Below are 19,814 nucleotides of genomic sequence, written 5' to 3' on the forward strand. Positions count from 1 at the left end.
AATTGAAAAATGAATAAGACACAAGAAAAAGAACATTTTAAAGATGAGAAAAAGATTGAGACAGATGGTGATTCAGGGGTTGAAATATTAGAAGAAATGTTAGCCATACGTCCACCACCTTATGTGACAACCGCACCCCCACCGCTAGTACAGAAAATAGAGCACCTACAAGTGCTACAGTGGATACTGCCCTGTTGAACCAAGAATAATGCAGGTTGAGAGACCTTTTCAGACACACTAGATTGCCCCACCACCTGTTGTGCAGACACCAACTGTGATTACACCTGGTGTTGCTGCTTCAATTATGACCGTTCTGGTAAAATTACCACAAATTGCAACAGTACAGACAAGGGGGCTAGACCAATTACCACTGCCCCAATGAACATTGTCCCAACTACAGGAGCTCAAGGAGCTGTAGGAGGAGTTACTGCATTGGGGTCTCTCCGGACAAGATTGATGCATGGAAACCAGCCCCAAATGATTCAACCATTGAGAGAATGGGGAAGTATTGCATTTATAACAGCTATCGTCCAGGGAGGCGCAAATTTATTTCAGGATGGAATGTTTCCATGAATGGTTTGAGGAAGCTGCAGGGCTTAGAAAGACAGAAAGAAAATGTAAAATTACTGCAGAACCTGAAAAGGAGAGACCACTGAATGTTTCAAAACTAAAGGTGGGATTAGAAGAAATCATATGGGGATGTTTGGAATTTGAACCAGTATCAGGAGAAAGAATTGATTTAGCTGAGTAAACAAATTACAAGACATGCAGCGATCACTCATGGCAAATCGACTGATTTAGCCCGAAAGTATGATGTTGACCTTTCAAAAAGTGTTCCTTTGCAGAGAAGTTATAGGGTTTAATTAGATGATGGAGCAATTGAGACGATGCGTTCTTAAGGAATGTATACACATTACTGAATTAGTAAAATGCATCCCTAAACGGAGTGATTTTGAGAGATTATAAATCAAATGGTCTAAGAAGCATGAAAAGAAAAAGAAACAGTCAGAAGTAGTTGGGGAAAATAAAAAGTCCTCGACTGGTTCACAAGATAAGGAAGAGGCTTCGGCTTATCCATTGAGAGAGATAGCGTGTGTAGTGTATGTCCATGTACCAGAGGTAATCTTGCAGATTTTCCAAATAATTTTCCGAAGTTGAGATACAAGCCAGGGCAGTGATATACACAGGTTGACAAATTTGTCAAAATGTCAAAAGTGTTTTGGATTGATTTGAATACGTTCTCTCACATTGTGGTGTCAAATGATTTGTGGGCTAAATGTAAATTTGTTTTACAATGGCCAAGTGAAGAGCCAACAAGAGAGGTTCACACTAATGAACCATCCCTTGTAGTCATGTAAAAATATGAAGCAGTGATTACTTTCTTGAAAGCATAGTACCTCTGAAAAACACTGATTGGGTGAAAATTAAAAGGACACAAAAAAAAATAAAACAGCGCGCATGATTACTATGAGCAATTGCTACAGGTGCTTCAACAACACAGTGCAAGAGAATCCCAACCTCAGCGATAGGAGATTTTGTATCTCAGTTTGTTATTGGGTTGAGACCAGAAATTAGTACGCACATCCAACTGAGTGTAATATGCTGGCAGACTAAATTTATGCATGAAATTCTGAGATATGCCAAATATTGTAGAGATGAACAAGAAGTGGAGTAGAGAAAACTGTATGTTAGCCCAGATGAAGTTTGTTCATAGAGGTTTTCAGAATCAATCCTTTGCAGGAAAAAAGGTGGGTTCAAAGGTGCTGGAATACAGGAAGGAATACAGGGTATTTAAAGAGGATTTGGTAAAGGTGTTCCATTTGATCCACATTCTGGTTTGGATGTTGGAACTCTGAAGAAAATGACTCCTTGCCACTAGTGTAACAAGACCATGCACTGGAAGAGAGAGTGTAGAATTAATCCTGATAGATTAAACAGAAATGTGCAAATCCAGGGAGGAGATGAAAAGCAAATTCAAAATGTGCCAGTTCAGACGATTCAAGTGCCAATGCTGGAACAGGTCCCGATGATGCAAGTCTAAGTCTCACTTAATATGGGAAACCCAAAATGTAATTCGAATCAGTTGCCAAAAGCAAAATTTGAACCCATTTCAAAATCAGAACACATTTCAACAGTTTTTTTTATTTGATAAATATGATTTGGCTCTGGCAATTCTCAATGGTGGTGCCTGAGGGGGAGGAATATTGCATACTTGCCACAGCCTTAAAGGTAGACCAGAGTAGTCCAATCATAGAAGGTGAGGTGAATGGCCACCCAGTATCCTTTTTCATCGATACCGGCACTGCCAGATCCACCGTAAGAACAGTGGAATTCCCAGACTAAACCCTCCCGGGAAGATACTAGTTGCAGGAGCTTCAAATAAATTGATCACAAACCCAGATTAAGAGGGAGTTCCTGTTAAAATGGATTCATTCAGGGAAAAGCACCAATTCGTAATTTGTGATTCAAATCCCGCAAACCTGTTAGAGAGAGATTTGTTGTCTATTTAAATTCCACAATTTACTGTACACTGGACGGTGTTGAGTCCCAGACTCATGATGAGGACTTTCAGTTTAAAATTGCCCGACAAGATTGTTCCCAGTGAGAAAAATTGAAGAGTTACCTACTGTTTTGCAAGAAACAGTGAACCGACCCAGATATATAAGACGTCGCAGGGAAAGATATAGGACTAATCAAAGGTTTAGAACTAGTCAGAGTCACATTAAAACAAAACACAGTGTATCCAAGAACACCGCCATATAATTTGACACCAGTAACAGTGTAGGAATAACACCCGTAATTGAAGACATGCTGAGCAAATAGATTTTGAGGGAATTGATTAAAGGTTCATGTAACTCTCGGATCATGGGTTTACAGAAGCCTCATGGTAAATATCGGATTGTGCTGGATCTTCGAGGGATTAACAGTATTGTTATTCCATGTTGTCCCATGGTACTGGATCCAGCCACTATACTTTTTCCGATCTTGCAGAGTGCTTCACAGATATTTATCTTTGTCAGGCTTTCTTCTCTGTGCTATTGCATGAAGATACCCTTTTTCATTTATCTTTCAAGAGTGAGTTTTGGCATGGTGCGAGTTACACAAGGGTATACAGAGATTCATCCCATCTTTAACCAGATCTTGAAAAAGAATCTGGAGTAATTACATATGCCCTGAAATTCAGTTCGCGTGCAATATATAGATGACCTACTTGTGGCATCGGGAACACTAGAAGCTAGTAAGCAGGATACGATTGACCTTCTAAATGCCTAAGTGACCCCAGGTAAATTGCAATACTGTCAAAAAGTAGTGCAGTATCTGGGACATAACATTGAGAAAGGAGTCGGAAAAGTGTCACCAGAAAGGGTGGAAAAAGACCACCCTGAACACAGAGAGAAGTCAGGATGTTCGTGGGAATGTCAAGCTCCTGTAGGCAGTGGATACCCAACCTTTCCCTAGTGGCTAAGTCTTCACTGAGGCTGACACATAAAGATGTGCCTGATCAGCTTCCATGGGACAACAATGGTTTGAAAGATTTCCTAGAGCTGAGAGAAAGTCTGTTGTGCCCTGGCACTAGGAATGCCTGATTACAGTACGATGTTTACATTGTTTTGCAGTGAGAGGGAGAGCCGCACTCTCTCAGTGCTTATTCAGATGCATGGAGATGCTCAAAAGCCTATAGCTTACTCGGACAACCTCTCGACCCCGTAGCCACATGACTGTCCATCTGACGAAGCGGTTGCGGCCGTTAGTATAAGCATCGAAAAGAGGGAGAGCATAGTGATGGTACATCCTTTAACTATAATGGTTCCAAACTCTGTAGAGATATTGCTTACACAAATAAAAACCCTGTACATGGTTCCCAATAGAATTACAAACTACAAGCAGTAGATACTACCTGCCGAAAATGCGAGTTTAAAACATAGTCATATTTTGAATCCATCAAACTTGTGGACCATAAATAAAAATGCTTTTGATGAAGTTGAACAGGGTTGCACAGATGTCACGGATTTATGCACAAAGCCAAGACACTACATTAAACCATCAAACTTGTTGACCATAAATAAAAATGCTTGTGATGAAGTTAAACAGGGTTGCATAGATGTCACAGATTTATGCACAAAGCCAAGACACGACATTAAAGAGGAACCTTTGAATGAGTTTGATTATATAATTTTTGTTGATGGCTCATGCTCAAGAAACTTGCTTTATGACATCTTCTGAATCATCATTCGCAATGGCAAACATGTAAGGAACCTTTTAGAAGCACTGCTGTTGCCTACTGAAATTGCAGTGTTTAAATGCGCAGCTCACTGAAGCGGCAATGGTTACATAGCGGTGGGAAACAGGACAACAGCCTCATGTAGCCAAACTGTTATTGCACCAGTTGATACCCAGGTATGGTATGTCTGTTTTTCTGGAGTCAGATCGAAAGACTCACTTTAACAATGAGGTCCTGAGGATGTTGTGTGCAGTTCTACAGATTGAAGAAAGATTAGATTGCAGCTATCGGCCTAAATCTTCTGGGATCGTTGAGCAACTCAATGGAGCCATAAACTCTCGTGTGGCAAAAGTTTGTGCTTCAACATCACTGAAATGGCCTGATGCTTTACCTTTAGCACTCATGAGGATTCCTGATAGGAAGACTGGTTTACCACCTCAAGCGATCTTTATGCAGTGGGTTATGAGACTGTCTGCTGTGCCTGCAAATACACTTGTGAGCAACACAGCTGATAGGTTACTCAATTACTGCAAGTGATTAGTTGATGTAGTGAGTTCTGCCTCCATGACCTAAATCTGGGACATTGGGTAGTGATCAAGAAGCATATTTGAAAGACTTGTCAGGAACCGAGATTGATAGGCCCCTTTCAAGTAATCTTGGTCACAAACCCTGCTGTTAAGTTTGCTGGAATACCAAATTGGGTGCATGTATCGCATACTAGAAGAGTAAGAAATCCATATGAGGAAATTGTGTTCTTTGAACTTGAATGAAGAGCACTGGTGACTACATCATCGCAAGCTGAACATCAAAAAGCAGCGGCGCAAAGATCACAACAGCAGCAAGGAAAAGAAAAGGGTGAAGCACTGCAAACAGTTGAACCAAATCAAGTGCCTATTATTGCACAAAATGGCATTGATGTCTCTGCCAAAGAAGAGACTTAACCTCAAGTTGAGAAAACTAATAAAACAGCATCAACACAGATAGAGGTTCTGGGTGAAGGAACAAGCACACAAACAAGAGAAGTTGCCCACAATGTTCAATGACCATGAAACTATGGTCAATGAAGATTGAAAACAAGTGTGTCAGTTGACCGAATACTACTGGCCATCACTAAGGAGACAAGAGTCGATCAGTTAAAGTGACAAAGAGGGAGAACAACAAAGATCAGGAAGATCAAAAAGAGAGAGAGTGCACTGTTGAAGGTATTCTGCACCTAAATGGACTTACTACGTGGAGCAAGTACTGAATGTATCATTGGATGAACTGTGCGATATAAAATCTGAATTGTTTAAACTTCATGATGTCAGTTCGATAAAATTTGGATAAAGAAGTTTAATTAAGGTTTGTAGAAAATTTTGAGAAACATTTAAAAAACTAAAATTGCTTAAAGTGCCAAAATATAGAAAATAAATATTCTATTTTTTGTTTTAAGAAGATTTACCTATGCACAAGGTTGTGGTAGAAGATTAGGGATAACTTTTTAGAAGAACACGGAGTAGAACTAAGGTTGTCTATTAAAAGATTTTGAATTTAAAGAAACTATGTGATGGGAGACTGTTTGAATAAACAATTTGCAAGATGTTTTTGGGAAAACTCGGAGTTGAACTGTTAAGCTATATCTGTACACCTTGCTTAAAAGATCTGGTTACAAACAAGGATGTGTTGCCTTTGAAAGAGATGCAAGATTATTATGGCTACTATTTTTGTAGTAACAGTAATGATGATTATAATAGTGTTAGTGGGGTACTATTTCAAACATTATAAAGAATTTAGATCTACTAATGCAACTAAGACATTTACATACACAACAGATGAGAAGCACTTGAAAGCATCATTTGCAAGCTACAGGAAAGATAATTACACAACTAACATTTATTCTAGGTTAGTGCAAGAATACACACAGGCTATGGAGGCACAAGACTTATGTTTGCGCCAACTTACCATAATCAGCAGCAGAAGAGGTTATTTACCATCACATCCCCTTGTCAGCCGCGTCTCATGTAGCATTTTGCTCACATTTGTATATAGGTGAAGACATTTTGAATATTTTTTTTCAAACTAGGATTTAATACTTTCTAAAGTACCACTAGTGCAAAGCATGAATTTACACCCACAAGCAAAAGAAATGGACACATCTTGGTATTATTTATTCTGTCTATGTTTAAAAACAAAGTGGAGGAAATATATGGGGAACTGAACTCCAGCAATGTGACTACTAGCCTGGTCTTGGAAACAAACAGGGCAATTCCTAATTCCTAATAGGAATTTCTTCTGTAATTTTCCTTCTATCTCCTCTAAAGGAGTAGTAGACCAAGTTAGACAAACTAAATCATGAGCCCTTTCCGATCCCTGACCACCAAGAATCTTTCAAGATATAGCAGGGATGTTGTAACTCCATGCTCCCTCTGCTGAAGAAACCTTCATTGAATCCGAAGGAGATGAAGAATTATTCTCGAGCAGCACAAGTACATTGTACTTTCCGAGTTTTTGGGGTCAATGAAGTCTTTGATTCTGCTCAATTTGTCTTCAGGCCAAATCATAGCACTGAGTCAGCTCTGGTAGTGGCAACAGAGGACTTAAAGAGCATCATGAACAATGAGCGGAAGGCTGTGATTATCCTATTGGATCTATCTGCAGCCTTTGACACCGTGAGTCACTATGTTCTACTGGATTGCCTTGTGAAGATTGGAATCAGTGGTTCAGCTATCGATCTTTTATGCTCCTTTCTTTCCGACAGGGAACAATCGGTTGCACTGGGGGATTTTGTATCTAAGCCTTTCACATTGCAGTGTGGCGTTCCGCAGGGGTCGTCGTCGAGCCCCACAGTCTTCAATGTTTACATGGCCCCTCTGACCAGGTTAATCCATACATTTGGCTGCTCATCAGTTGCATACGCAGAGGACACTCAAGTTGTTGTGTCAATCTCTGGCTGTATGGGCGCAGTGGTTGAGTGGATGAACAACACCGCAGCGGAATTTGGGCCATGGCAGAATTACGCCCGCGACGAAGCGGATAAAACAGAGGTTGTTATTTTTGTCAGTGACACATCTTGGTGGCCTCAGACTCTAGCCCACCCTCCCACTCCGATATCCTGTTAGAAATTTTGGGGTCATTTTTGATTCCACCCTGTCGTTCAATGCTCATATCAACAAACTTACCTCATCCTGTTTCTTTTTATTGTGCACTTTAAGAAAAGTTCTCCCCTTCACACCAAATGATATGCTGAAATCTGGTTACAGCTCTGGTGTTATCCAAGCTGCACTATTGTAATGCCTTATTAATAGGCATTCCTCAATGAGCACTAAAGAAACTTCAAACTCTGCAGAATGCAGCAGCCCGACTCCTTAGGAAGGTTCCCAAGTTTGTGCCAGTTTCAAAGATTCTAGTGGAGTTCCATTGGCTCCCTGTAAAGAATAGAACTGCTTTTAAGGACTTTACATGGCAGAGGTCTTGCCTACCTAAAGAGGATCTTCTCCTGATATCACCCCAGAAGAACCTTGCATTCAGTTACCTGGAGAACAGTCGACATGCCTAAAATTAAGAGAATCACAAGTGGTGGCAGATGTTTTATCCAAGTCATATGCCAACTTTGGAATAATCTACTGGTACAGCCCAGGCATCAAGCCAACTTGTTCAGTTTCAGAAAACACCTTAAGACCTGGTGATTTCTTGCACATGGTGATTTGCTCTGTTATAAGCTCTTGCCTCAATGATTAGGTTTAGCAGATACCAGCGCCAAAACGCTCCTGGGGATTCATGTGCTATATGGAAGTATTCATTCTTTACATGTCTGTAATCAGATCAAAAATACTTTACTTAGACAATCAAGTCCATTAAAGTGCAAAAGTACCAAGTAGAGTTAAAAGAATGATTGATACCTCATGTTTTACAGTTTTATGTAGATGATTAGTCAAAAAGATCAAGTTGCCAATCATACAGGTTCAATCAATGCAAGTAATGTGAATTTTTTAAAAATAAACTTTAGATAAGCAGCTTATAACTTGGTAATGTGGACATTGCCTTGGTTTATTGCGCTTTTCAGATTACAGCCATGTGGTTTAAGAAAAAAAAAAATCTTTGAAAGTAGACCATGTAAAAGCTAGTTACTTCTGTTTGTGCTGCATTAATAAATATCTTTGATTTGGGGGGGCTCTAGGTGGCGCTGGACCTTAATGGCCGCTCCAGCATAAGGCTCCGGCCTAGCCGGGATAACGGTCCAACGTAATCCTCATCCTGCCTTCTAAATCTTGCCGCAAACATCACCGTTGGGACGGACAACCTGCACTGCAGACTCGGTGCAAGTTTCAGCTCTGCGGATGCCCGGGTGAGCCCGAACTCGGCTAGATGAGCTGCTGCGGACCGAAGGTGGGACGACGGCTGGTCCCCTCGGGCGGCCTGGTGAACAACGTGAGGTCGGAGTGTTGTGGGCCGGAGGATTGGCATACCAGGGGCCCGGCGGGAACCGCCTGACATCAACTGTGAGCCCCTCGCTGCTATGTGAGTTGCTTTGGCCCCCGATTGCTCGCTGGGGCGCGTTCGCGGAGGGTTCGGGCGGCTGGCTGCGTCGCTGCGGGGCAGTGTCCTCTGCTGGGGCTGGGGACGGAGCGACGGCCGGGACTGGCCGCTATTTTGTTGCTCCGGTTCGTGCGTCCCCCCCCACCGGGGGTCATCCTACTGCAGACTGCCCTGAATACACTGTGGGCCCTTTCATCCTGAGAAGAGCGCTGGCATGAGGGGCAGCCGGCTGGGACTGGACGGATGTGTGAAGTGGGTTAGCGGTGTACTGTGGAGACCTGTGCTGAGGTTAGCCGCCATTTTGAGGCAGATCGCGATACTGCTCCTGCATCACTGTCCCCGCTGCCCGTGGCGCTGCCAGGTCCGGGCTCATTACAGTCATCATTTTTGGGTGGAGACCCCTTTAGACGGCTGTCTCCTGGAGGTGTAGGGGGCCGGCGTTGATCTTCGCTACGACGCACCTCTGTCTGGCTGCGTGCTGGTGGGCCTCAAACTCTCACCCTATTCTACTGGAGCGGGAACCCTCGCATTGACACTGTCGTTTCAAGTAGCGAAAGAGACCAGTGGCTACTGGCAGCTCGGGGTGGGCAGTGCTGCGGGGCCGCTCTCTCTCTCCCCCCCCCCCCCCCCCCCCCCCCCCCACGGCTGAGTGGTGGTGGGGCCACGCGCGCCTGAGTTGACTTGGAGCGAGGGCTCGCATACACTGGATCTACGAAAGAAGCCGGGCAGGCATGACGGTGCTCCCTGCCTTCCCCCTACGGCACAGCCCGATACTGCGCAACCCGCCACAATGTCAAACCGGACCCAAGACAATCCAAATTGCCGTTTGATGCGCGCAAGACATCGGGCGTGCATTCAAAAAACCAGGGGGATGACTACCCGCTGGAGACGCGGGATGACAGTTGGAAAACTCTGATTGTGAGCATGCAACAAAGCATCACTTCTATTGACTCCAAAATTGACTCCATGAATCACCGACTAGATAATGTTGTGGCGAAACTTGACGGGCACGAAGAACTCCTTAACCGCATGCGCGCTAGCGGGTTTTCCCGCTGTGCGCTGACATTTGAAAATCGCGGGTTACGTGACAAAGCCAGCTCGTCATGCACGCTGCGCAGGTAACGCCCATGATGAGCTGGCTTTGTCACCAGCATCGAAGGGGTTAAAGAAGCTGAACAGAGGGTGTCGGATCTGGAGGACGGGGCGACCACAAGTAGGCAATAGATGGCGCACATGAACAAACTCTTGAAAGTAATAGCAGATAAAAATGAAGAGTTGGAAGCACGCTCTCGTAGGAACAATGTCCGCTTGCTGGGCCTTGCCGAAACGACCAACACGGGCCGGCTGGAGGATTACATGGAGCGACTGCTGAGCGATCTCTTTGGACGCAACTCTTTCTCTGCGCAGTTGGTCATCGAATGGGCACACCGCTCCTTGGCACCGAAACCTCCTCCGGGAGCAACGCCACGTCCGATCATCATGAAATTCCTCAATTATCGCGACAGGGACACCCTACTTCGACTGGCGAGAGAGAAGGGAGATGTGAAGTTTGAAAATACCACCTTGTCCTTTTATCCAAATTTCACCCAGTCGGTTCAGGAAGGCCGCCGAAAGTTTCTTGCGATGAAGAAACAACTCCAATCTCGCAGTATTCAATATGCAATGCTCTACCCGGCCAGAATGAGGATCCACCATCGAGGCCGACAACACATTTTCCTGACGCCCCAACAAGCTGAAGAATATTTGAAACGTGACAGGCTATCATCCTCATGAGAAGCGGCTGCAAGACGCCATTCGCGTTCTCACTCCCCCTTGTCGGAGCCTTCCTGAGGAGTGGGAACTGTATGGTATCAACCGAGGACTGGAGGTGGGCTGAATGGCGCATAGACGATCAACTGACTGCTGATGTATAATACTCCTATTGACTCGAAGGCACCAATTGACTCCTGGCCACTCACTTCCATCCCGTCAGATCAACCCCGTGTGACCCAGGTGGTTGTGGATGGGTGAAATAGGAAGGTGTGGTGCAAGGGCATGAGCCCCTGGCGGCCCCTCTTGAGGGCATTACGCATTGTTCTCTAATATGTTTTGAAAGTTGGGTTTTTCTGGATTGGGAGCATTCTCCCAGTGCACTGTTTGGAGGGGGGAGGGTACTTCTTTCCTGGCAAGTTGGGGTAGCCGGTGTGGGTGTGGGGGGGGGAGGAGAGGGGGGGTATATTAGTAATGTTTACTCTGTAGGATCTTTGACCTTTGCATTGTACTCCATGGAGAGAGTTAATTCCTCTGCTCTTTCCTTGCCCAACTTTCTGACATGTGCTTACCCACCACCTTTTATCATACACACTAATGAGTACTATGGACGATACTGAGACACGCCAACACATTAGACTAGCCTCTTTGAATGTTTGTGGCCTCAAAGATCCCAGAAAGCGCAGACAAGTTTTAAGGTACTTGGACAGGCACGGTATAAATATAGCTCTCCTACAGGAGACGCACCTTGCCCCGGGGCACACTACGCAATTTGCCACCAGATGGGACACGAGTCGCACCTTCTCGTCCTACTCCAATTATGCTAGAGGTGTCACAATTTTAATCAAGCGTGGTGTGGCTTTTTCACCCCAAGGGATTGAAAATGAGAGAGAGGGCAGATTTTGTCTAGTGTGTGGGCGCTTGTATACACAATGTTTTGTTCGCAAATTTCTATTGCCCCAATGTAGACGATCCTTCTGCTTTACTTACATTATGGAGTAAGATCCAAACACTAGGCATCACACATGTGACCTGTTGCTACGACCAAGCTTGGACAGATCACGACCACTTCCTTCCCACTACACTAACACGCAACGCACGCTTTGTGACGTGATAGGGGTAATAACTTGACAGATGCTTGGCGATACGCTCATCCCACACTGCGGGAAGGTACGCACTACTCTACCTTCCACTCTACCTGGGCGCGTCTAGATTATGTTTTCATCTCTGCGGGAGTTGCACCCTGGCTCTTACACGCATCCCACCTAGCCCGCACATTCTCCGATCACTCCTCGGTCCTCCTGAAATTACAGGTCCCACTGAAAAGCTCCCCTTAACTGTCCTGGCGGCTCAACCCTGCACATCTCCGAGACGTGGTCTTCAAGGCCGAAATGGAACAAGACATTCGGGAATTTTTCGAGCACAACATTTCCTCTGTGGCCAGCATTATCACTGTCTGGGAGGCCTTTAAAGTAACCGTAAGGGGATGGTGCATTGCCAAGGGAGGAGGCATCTTAAAATCCTTGCGTAATGATCTGCACAGTGTAGAGATTGATCTAAGGGATTTGAAGCGCTCTATTGACAACTGCCCCGCAGACCTCGAGCTTCATGCCCGCATGCGTGATAAGCTCTCAGAATACACACAGGTGGCGGACAGGGAAAGCAAATTCCTGGGACGCCCTCACATGGCCCAGGTGTATAGGGAGGGAGACAGACCTGTGAAAGCGCTAGCGAACACGGTTAAGCCCCCTAGATTCGCTAATTATGTCACTGAGATACACAATGAGGCTGGCAATATTCATAGGAATCTCCGTGACCTGATTTGTATATTCCGAGACCACTATCTGTCGCTCTACTCCTCACACAGAACAGACCCCCCTCGACCTCCCTACCTACTTTGAAGATGTTGCATTAGCGTGGCTGGGTGAGGCTCAGCAGAAGTTCCTTCATGCGGAACTTGAACTGGATGAAATAACTGAAGCTATTATGGGCCTGCGATCAGGCAAAGCCCCGGGATCGGATGGCCTCCCTATTGATTTTTATAAACTCTTTGCCCCTATACTGGCCCCTATATTGAAGCGGGTATATTACACCGCACTTGAGGAGGGTAGTTTACCCCGCACTATGCGTGAAGCTCTCATCACCTCCCTGCTCAAACCTGGTAAGCCCCCTTCCCATTGCGACTCTTATCGCCCGCTGTCCCTATTAAATTGCGATCCCAAGATCCTCGCCAAAGTACTGGCTACACGACTCAACCTCCTCATGGAACGATTGGTACTGCCAGACCAGGCTGGATTTGTGCCCAACCGAGCTACCTCCCACAACCTCCGCACCCTTCATGCCGTGCTTCAAGACCTTAACCCCAGGTGCGATGCCGTGGCAGCATTCCTGGACGCCACCAAGGCCTTCGACTCGCTAGAATGGGATTACCTGCTGGGCACTTTACAGTATATGAGGATGCCCTTTACCTTACTCGACTGGGTGAAGCTGCTGTATCACCAGCCCACAGCCAATGTACTGCTCAATGGCTTTAGGTCCGCCCTGTTTCTTGTTCAGAGAGGCACCCGCCAAGGCTGCCCTCTCGCCCCCATCCTATTTGCGATTGCGATTGAACCCTTAGCGGCTACGCTCCGTTAAAAACATAACCATCATTCCCTCAATTACAGTACCCGGCCACTCCTCATTTTGCTTTATGCGGACGATATGACGCTATATATAGAGAAGCCCTGTGATAACTTAAATCCAGTACTGTGCGAAATTACAAAATTTGGGGGTATTGCTGGAGTGCAAATTAACTGGGCCAAATCTGCGATCTTCCCGCTCACAGACAATACACATCCATTCCAACTCGACTACCCACTAGTGTGGGAGCAAGATGAATTGACATACTTGGGCATCCGGATCACCAGGGACAGGGAGGCACTGATGCGAGCCAACTATGGCACTGCACTGAATAAAATCACGGACAATATTACTAAATGGCTGCGCCTCCCTCTCTCTATGGCGGCCGCATAGCGCTAATAAAGATGACATTGCTGCCGAAATTATTATACCTTTTTGTAAACATTCCGTACAACCCTGGCAGCTTCTTTTTTCGCTCCCTCAGGTCCCAGCTCACTAGACTAATCTGGGGTGGGAAGCAAGCACGTCTTAGCCTCGATACCCTAATGCTTCCATTTAACCAAGGTGGGTTTGAAGTACCCAATTTTGAAAAATACTATGATTGCGCCCAGGCGCACTTCGCCGTATACTGGTATCATCCACCACCGTATATGGCGCACCTGGCCGTTGAGGAGGGTTATATGGCTCCCGCAGCTCCCACTGGCTACATCCACATCCCGGTGAGCCAAAGAAGCTGTGACCTCTCCAAGGTGGATTGTACGGTGCAGGCCTGGAACCGACTGGTGCGGGCCCTAGACAGCCCGTTTGTCTATTCCCCCAAATTGTCCTTGATAAATGATCCAAGATTACAAGTCACCTGCGAAGCCATATGTCATAAATTGCTTAGGAAACTGGGTATTTGGTGCTGGGGAGATTTATATATCCATAGCACTTTCCGAACACCGGCTCAATTTTTTGGGGAGCAGTCTCCCTCAGTTATGGATACCTTTTTATTTACTAGACTGAGGCAAAATGTTCGAGCCCTTACCCCATCTTTTCCTTCTGAGCCTGACACGTTTGCTCCACTTCACGCCATAGTGCAACCCGAAACCCCACGCCATGTCGTATCTACGCTCTACAAACACGCACAGACCACACCTAGCGCCACTTCCGTCAGGGCCAGAGCGGAGTGGGATGGAGACCTTGCTGTGCCGTTGTCGGATGAACAATGGGAATTGATTTGCATTCAAACACGCGCGATCACTAGCAATAATAGACAAAGGCTCCTACATTATAAATTCCTCCATCGTATATATCACACACCTGCTAGGCTGAAACGGTTTCATTTGTTGGAGTCTGAATGCTGCCTCCGCTGTGGCGCTGCTGGTGCAGATTTTATGCACCTTGCCTGGTCCTGCCCTCAGGTTGCTATATTTTGGGAACAGGTTTTCGCAGGTATTTCAAGCATGCTTGGCGTAGACCTAGCTCCATGCCCGCTACAGGCGTTATTGGGGCTAACACAGACAGTTGTCACTATTCACAAAAAATTCCTGGCCCTCAGTCTCTTATTGGCCAAGCGCCTAATTGCCTGTCGGTGGGGCAGGGGTCGGCCCCCCAAGTTTAAATGTTGGATTCAGTCTATGACCACTTGGCAGGAGAGATTGCATGATTATTCAGAACTTCAGCCCCCGGGATCACGGCCTAAAGATATATGGGCACCATTCATGGCATATCTTCTTAAATTGCAGGCTGAGGGTGAAGGCGAACGGGAGGGGGTGGATGCACCCACTGACAATGTATCACACTTACCTGTTATGTAATGCCTGACTCTAAATGTACTTTGCAACTTCTCATTGTCTAGCTCCTAGATTATTATATAGCTCAGAAAATACCTGTTTGATTAACTATAGCCCTTTGGGGAAGCTTTACCTATAACATTATTGGATAGTGTGCCCACTTGACTGTTTGCCCGGCTTGCTCTTTGTGGGACGAGAGGGTCCCTCCTTCCAGGTTGAGACTTCAGGATTAATCTATACTTCATACTACGGATAGTTATCTACTGTTGTGTACTGGGGTATTTGGGGTGGGTGGGATTTAGGGAACATCTCCTGCAAAGCCCTTTCATGTAATAGACTGTTCCTAACACCTGCTTTCTGTGGAACAATGCCACTACTTCATTTACCTATATTATGTAAACCTGCCTGAATTTATTGCATTGATGTACCGTGCATTTAACTACAATAAAGGTTTTTGAACTTTAAAAAAAATATATATATATCTTTGATTTGAGTAAAATAAGCAGTCTATCAGATATTTCATTGCAATGTGAAATTTATATTTGGATCTAAAGAAGTTTGCAACTAGGCCGCTACTTCTTTTAAGGTTCTGAATGTTTTCGTATATGCCAATAGATAGTGTTAAGGCTTACCAAAGCAACCTAACCTGTTTATTGAGACCTTTAGAGAAAGTCTTTATTATGGCGAAAGATAGAAGGAACATTAACAATTCAAATAAGGTTATAGAAAATGATTTGCTAAAAAATGTTTTGAAGAAACAAGAAGACAAATTTAAAAAGAAAATGGTTTACCGAAAGCTGTCAAAAAGGGAAAATTAATGTTTTCAAAAGCGGAACACACAGTAGAACCAAGCACATTGGGAACATACATTCAAATTAATGAGAGGCACATGGCAAAATTTACAAGGAAAAAAAGTGCAATTCCTGGAGTTTATTTTGTTTGTGGACAAGACGCTTACTTCCAGTGACCTGATGATTGGGGGCATATTTGCTATTTAGCCACACTGTTTTCTAAGATGTATCATATATATAATATAGATGGATTAACAATGACACCATCACACAGACCCACAAGTGCAGAAGATGGAACCCAGTTATTGGGAAACATTTTGGTGCAATACTACCATGAGTATAAGTAATACTGAATGATGAAAAGATTAGATTGTTGATGAGCTGGCAACTAGCACTTCTGGAGCTTTACTGGTACTAAACACTGAATATGAAGCTATCAGGTCCATAGTTTTGCAAAACAGATTTGCATTGGACACTTTACTAGCAAGATGCTCCAAATTCAGCATTGTTGTTCTTACATATCACAAATCAAACAAGGGGGAAAAAGAGGTCAGGTTCACTGTTCACTCAGCCTCCTAACTTACGTAAATGGTTTGCCGGTCTTCGGAGCCAAGGGCAGGCAGACTCTGCAGGGCAAGGGTGCAGCTTTGAAGACTAGGTGACTACAAGCGCCCCTTCCCTCCCGTGCAGAGCTCATTGGGCCTTAATTATTAAAAAATAATCTTATAACAAGGAATATACCAATTGGGTATTGTATTTGCATGAAAATATTTTTTTTCATCATTTATATATTTTTTATTCACCTTAATAATAATTAAGAAGATCAACATGGTAGTTCTAAAGAGTGGAACAAGGGATCATTTACTCTGGTCCTGATGAAAAGCCTTAGGGGATAGGCTTGAAACATGTAGACCAGGAGACAGACACCCATCATAGTCTATTTCTCCGCTCTCCCCCTTTTTAACAATACCAGCTACGGGATTTAAAAAATCATAGGTTCCACTTAGCCAGGTATTTTTTAACTCACTTGTTTGACCCTCCCACTCTCATATCACCTTCGCCTAATAGTCCAACACCCTACAAAGTGCTCCCACATCTCCGTTGGTTGTAGCATGCCCTGTCTCGTAGCGGGAAGAACCTGATGATGAAGTATGCCACCATGGGAAATCTTGGTGGGTGTGGGTTATTTTAGGGAAACTCATCCTTTTCCTTAAACGATTACTAAGACCATTGGTAGGACTGTTTTTTAAAATACGGGTGGACTCTTTTTGGTTCTTACATATCAGACAAAATCAAGAAAATTTAAGGGCTTTGTTTACTCTTTCTATTGGCATTATACATAGACTGTAGATGCCTTATGAACAGAAGGGGGATGAATAAAAGAATAGAAAAGGAACTAGCATTAAATGAATGTATTAATGACAAATATGAAAAATCATTACAATTTAAAAGTTTTTTTTTTAAAAGACAAGACTCAACTGATGAGGAGAGTGCCCTTTGAGTGGAATTACATGCAAAAGTATGATGGTTGCACAAGCATTATATAAGCTGTTAACTATGTTGGGAAAGGCTAACGTCTTTACTCAGCAGGGTATAACTCATTCCATGATTTGTGACAGCAACAGTTGTAAAGTATTTCTGCATGCCATTCCAAGTTGCAATAGGAGCCAAATGACGACTTTCCCTTGCAACATTAAATCTGTGAACTACGATTCATAATAGTAATTACAAATCACAATGCAAATTTAGATGTGCATTGATATAGCTCCACAGGCTTTGCAAATTTAATGTCTCTTTTGCATCATGATCCAGCATTACTATCACATTTTTCTTTGTGGTCTATTTCAGTGGGAGCGTGGGTGGGTAGGGGAGAATTTGTAGAACAAATAGTTCAAAATCTGCCATCGATTCACTTTGCTCCATATAGTATTCCCTTTCATGGCCTTCCCCTTAATGATGCTCTCCCGCACACCCCAATGTTGTGCTCCCAGGAAAGTTTTCTTCCATTTCTCGATTGCCAAGATGTGCCCAGAGGAACATTACAAAAAGATGTACAACAAATACTAAACAACCAGCACAGAAACAACCTAGAGACAATTTAATTTGTGGAATGCTTGATGGTGTGCCTGATACAACCCACAGAAGCAAAGAAAATCAGTGAACTTACCTGTTCTGGCTCACGGTATTTGCTGTATCTAAGTGTCTGTTAAGGAAACGCAGGCTCACAAAAGAAATAAAAACAAAGAGTTAGCAATTTTTTATGGATAACTCTGGTACAAGAATCCACTGCAATGTGTGTGCCTAAAATCATGAACAAGTATCTCTGCTTCTGATTTTTAAAGTCACCTTTGTGGTGATTTTTTAAGAACAAGGGCACAAAGTGTAACCCTGTCGGAGCTGTATCATGTGCACTGGCAGAACGAAACTTGAGGGGGCCTCCCTGCAAGGTACGTGGAGGGGGCCCCTCTGGGCTCAATCAGGATCTCTCCAGCCAGAGTGATGTGCTGAGGGGACCCCCCCCCCCGGAGCTTGGCGGCTGGGGCCTGTGTTGCGCGCCTGATCATATGCCAGGGTCTATCGGTAGGGTGGCCAACCTTCCATTATCCCGTCGCAAGAGACTTTGCACACAGACACACATATGTAAATTCACCTCCTCTAAATCAGGCAAACTTAAAAGATTATAACGCACCTGGAGCTTGAGTTTAGTCAAGTGCAATTATTAGTTATACTATATTTGCATTCTAATCCCTATTTCCGCCTCCTGGAGTAAGTTTTGAGTGCTCGCCTTGGTCATTTTTAAAGCTTTTATTTAAGAAATTTGCTAACTGTGCTATTCAAATTAAATGAAATAGTCTTAAGCTTTGACACATCAAGGGTAAATATCAGTATCTACCATGCACATTGTCCACTACCCACCCCAGCCACTGGAAATGATCCAGTTGGTTTGTTTAATCCATGAAACTAGGATTAGTGACATCTAATGTCAGCTTTACCACCTGTTCCTCCAGTGACAAGCCCCAAAAAGTTGTTTTCAGTGGCAGGTCTGTAGCTCAATCCTAGAAAGTGTCAATTTCTCAGGATAATAAACGTTAATTTCTTACTTTTGACAGAAACTAGCTACAAAAGTCATTCAAAGACTATTTTTAATATGTCTGAAAAATCCAATTTAATGTTAAAGTCAGATTTGTTTTTTTAAATAGTAAAATAAACCTTTAGAAACGACTTCTTACTTGAACCTCCAGTAGACTAATTAGGGTAAGCCAACTGACAGCTAGTTTGCAAGGTGTGACCTTAATGAGGTGCAAAAAAATACACCCATAGCAAAAACAATGACCTGGGAGTAGGGAGGTGTTCTACTTTCCCTAGCAGAAAAAAACAATTAGGGTGGGCCCAGGAACTTCATTAACTTGCAATGAGGGCTGGGGAAGGAAAACCTGTGTTCTCCCCAATTAGACTGTATCTAAAGCCAGTGGGATGGAAGCTACCCCAGAATCAGTTGTGAGTGACCACAACGGAGGTAGCTACTCAATTCTCTGTGCACAGTTCTGTGAGGACACACAGACTCTGCACAAGGGAGAAAGGATTTCCTCAACTTGGATTTTAGTAGTAAGGTGCACTGTGGGATTATTTGCAGTGGGATCAACAGGAACATCTGAAAAGTGGGTAAATGTGCCCATGGGATATTTTACCCTTTGGTTAGATAGGAGCCAAGAGTCACCCCTACACACTAGCCTGTATCAACCATAACTGTGGCACCTCAAGGTTCAATCATCATAACAATTTCTGGCCCTGCAGAAGGTTAGAAGAGGGCAGGACCCGGATTGCTGTAACCTGAGAGGATCTCTAAAGGTCTGGTTTTGCTCCCACCTGTACCCAGGACAAAGAAGTGGACTTGACGGTTCAGTCAGCTGACCTGCTGTATGGCTACAGAGGCACAAAAAGCAGAAGAACCACTTTTTCAGGGATGACCAATTGTCCAGTCACAGCTGAACCTGCACAAGGCCTTTGCTGAACCAAGCCCTGAAGTCCTCAGAGCACCCCCTGAACCACAGAGCCTTGGTGAAGAGCGGAGGAAAAGGGGCTTACCACTGCAAATTGTCGAGAGTTTGAAATATTCTGACTTCCTGTCGCCTTAGAACC

General features: G+C 44.2%; 1 protein-coding gene across 1 annotated transcript in view; it reads right to left on the reverse strand.

Moving 5' to 3' along the window:
• The window catches only part of HAL (histidine ammonia-lyase), a 372,837-nt gene that overhangs the window by 199,321 nt on the left and 153,702 nt on the right, over window positions 1-19,814 (reverse strand). Inside the window, exon 4 of the mRNA XM_086919081.1 lies at window positions 17,842-17,869. Coding sequence (XP_086775207.1) covers window positions 17,842-17,869 — 28 coding nt within the window. The remainder of the gene's footprint in view (window positions 1-17,841; window positions 17,870-19,814) is intronic.

Source organism: Lissotriton vulgaris, chromosome 1_1 (genome assembly GCF_964263255.1).
Source record: "Lissotriton vulgaris chromosome 1_1, aLisVul1.2, whole genome shotgun sequence".
NCBI lineage: Eukaryota > Metazoa > Chordata > Amphibia > Caudata > Salamandridae > Lissotriton > Lissotriton vulgaris.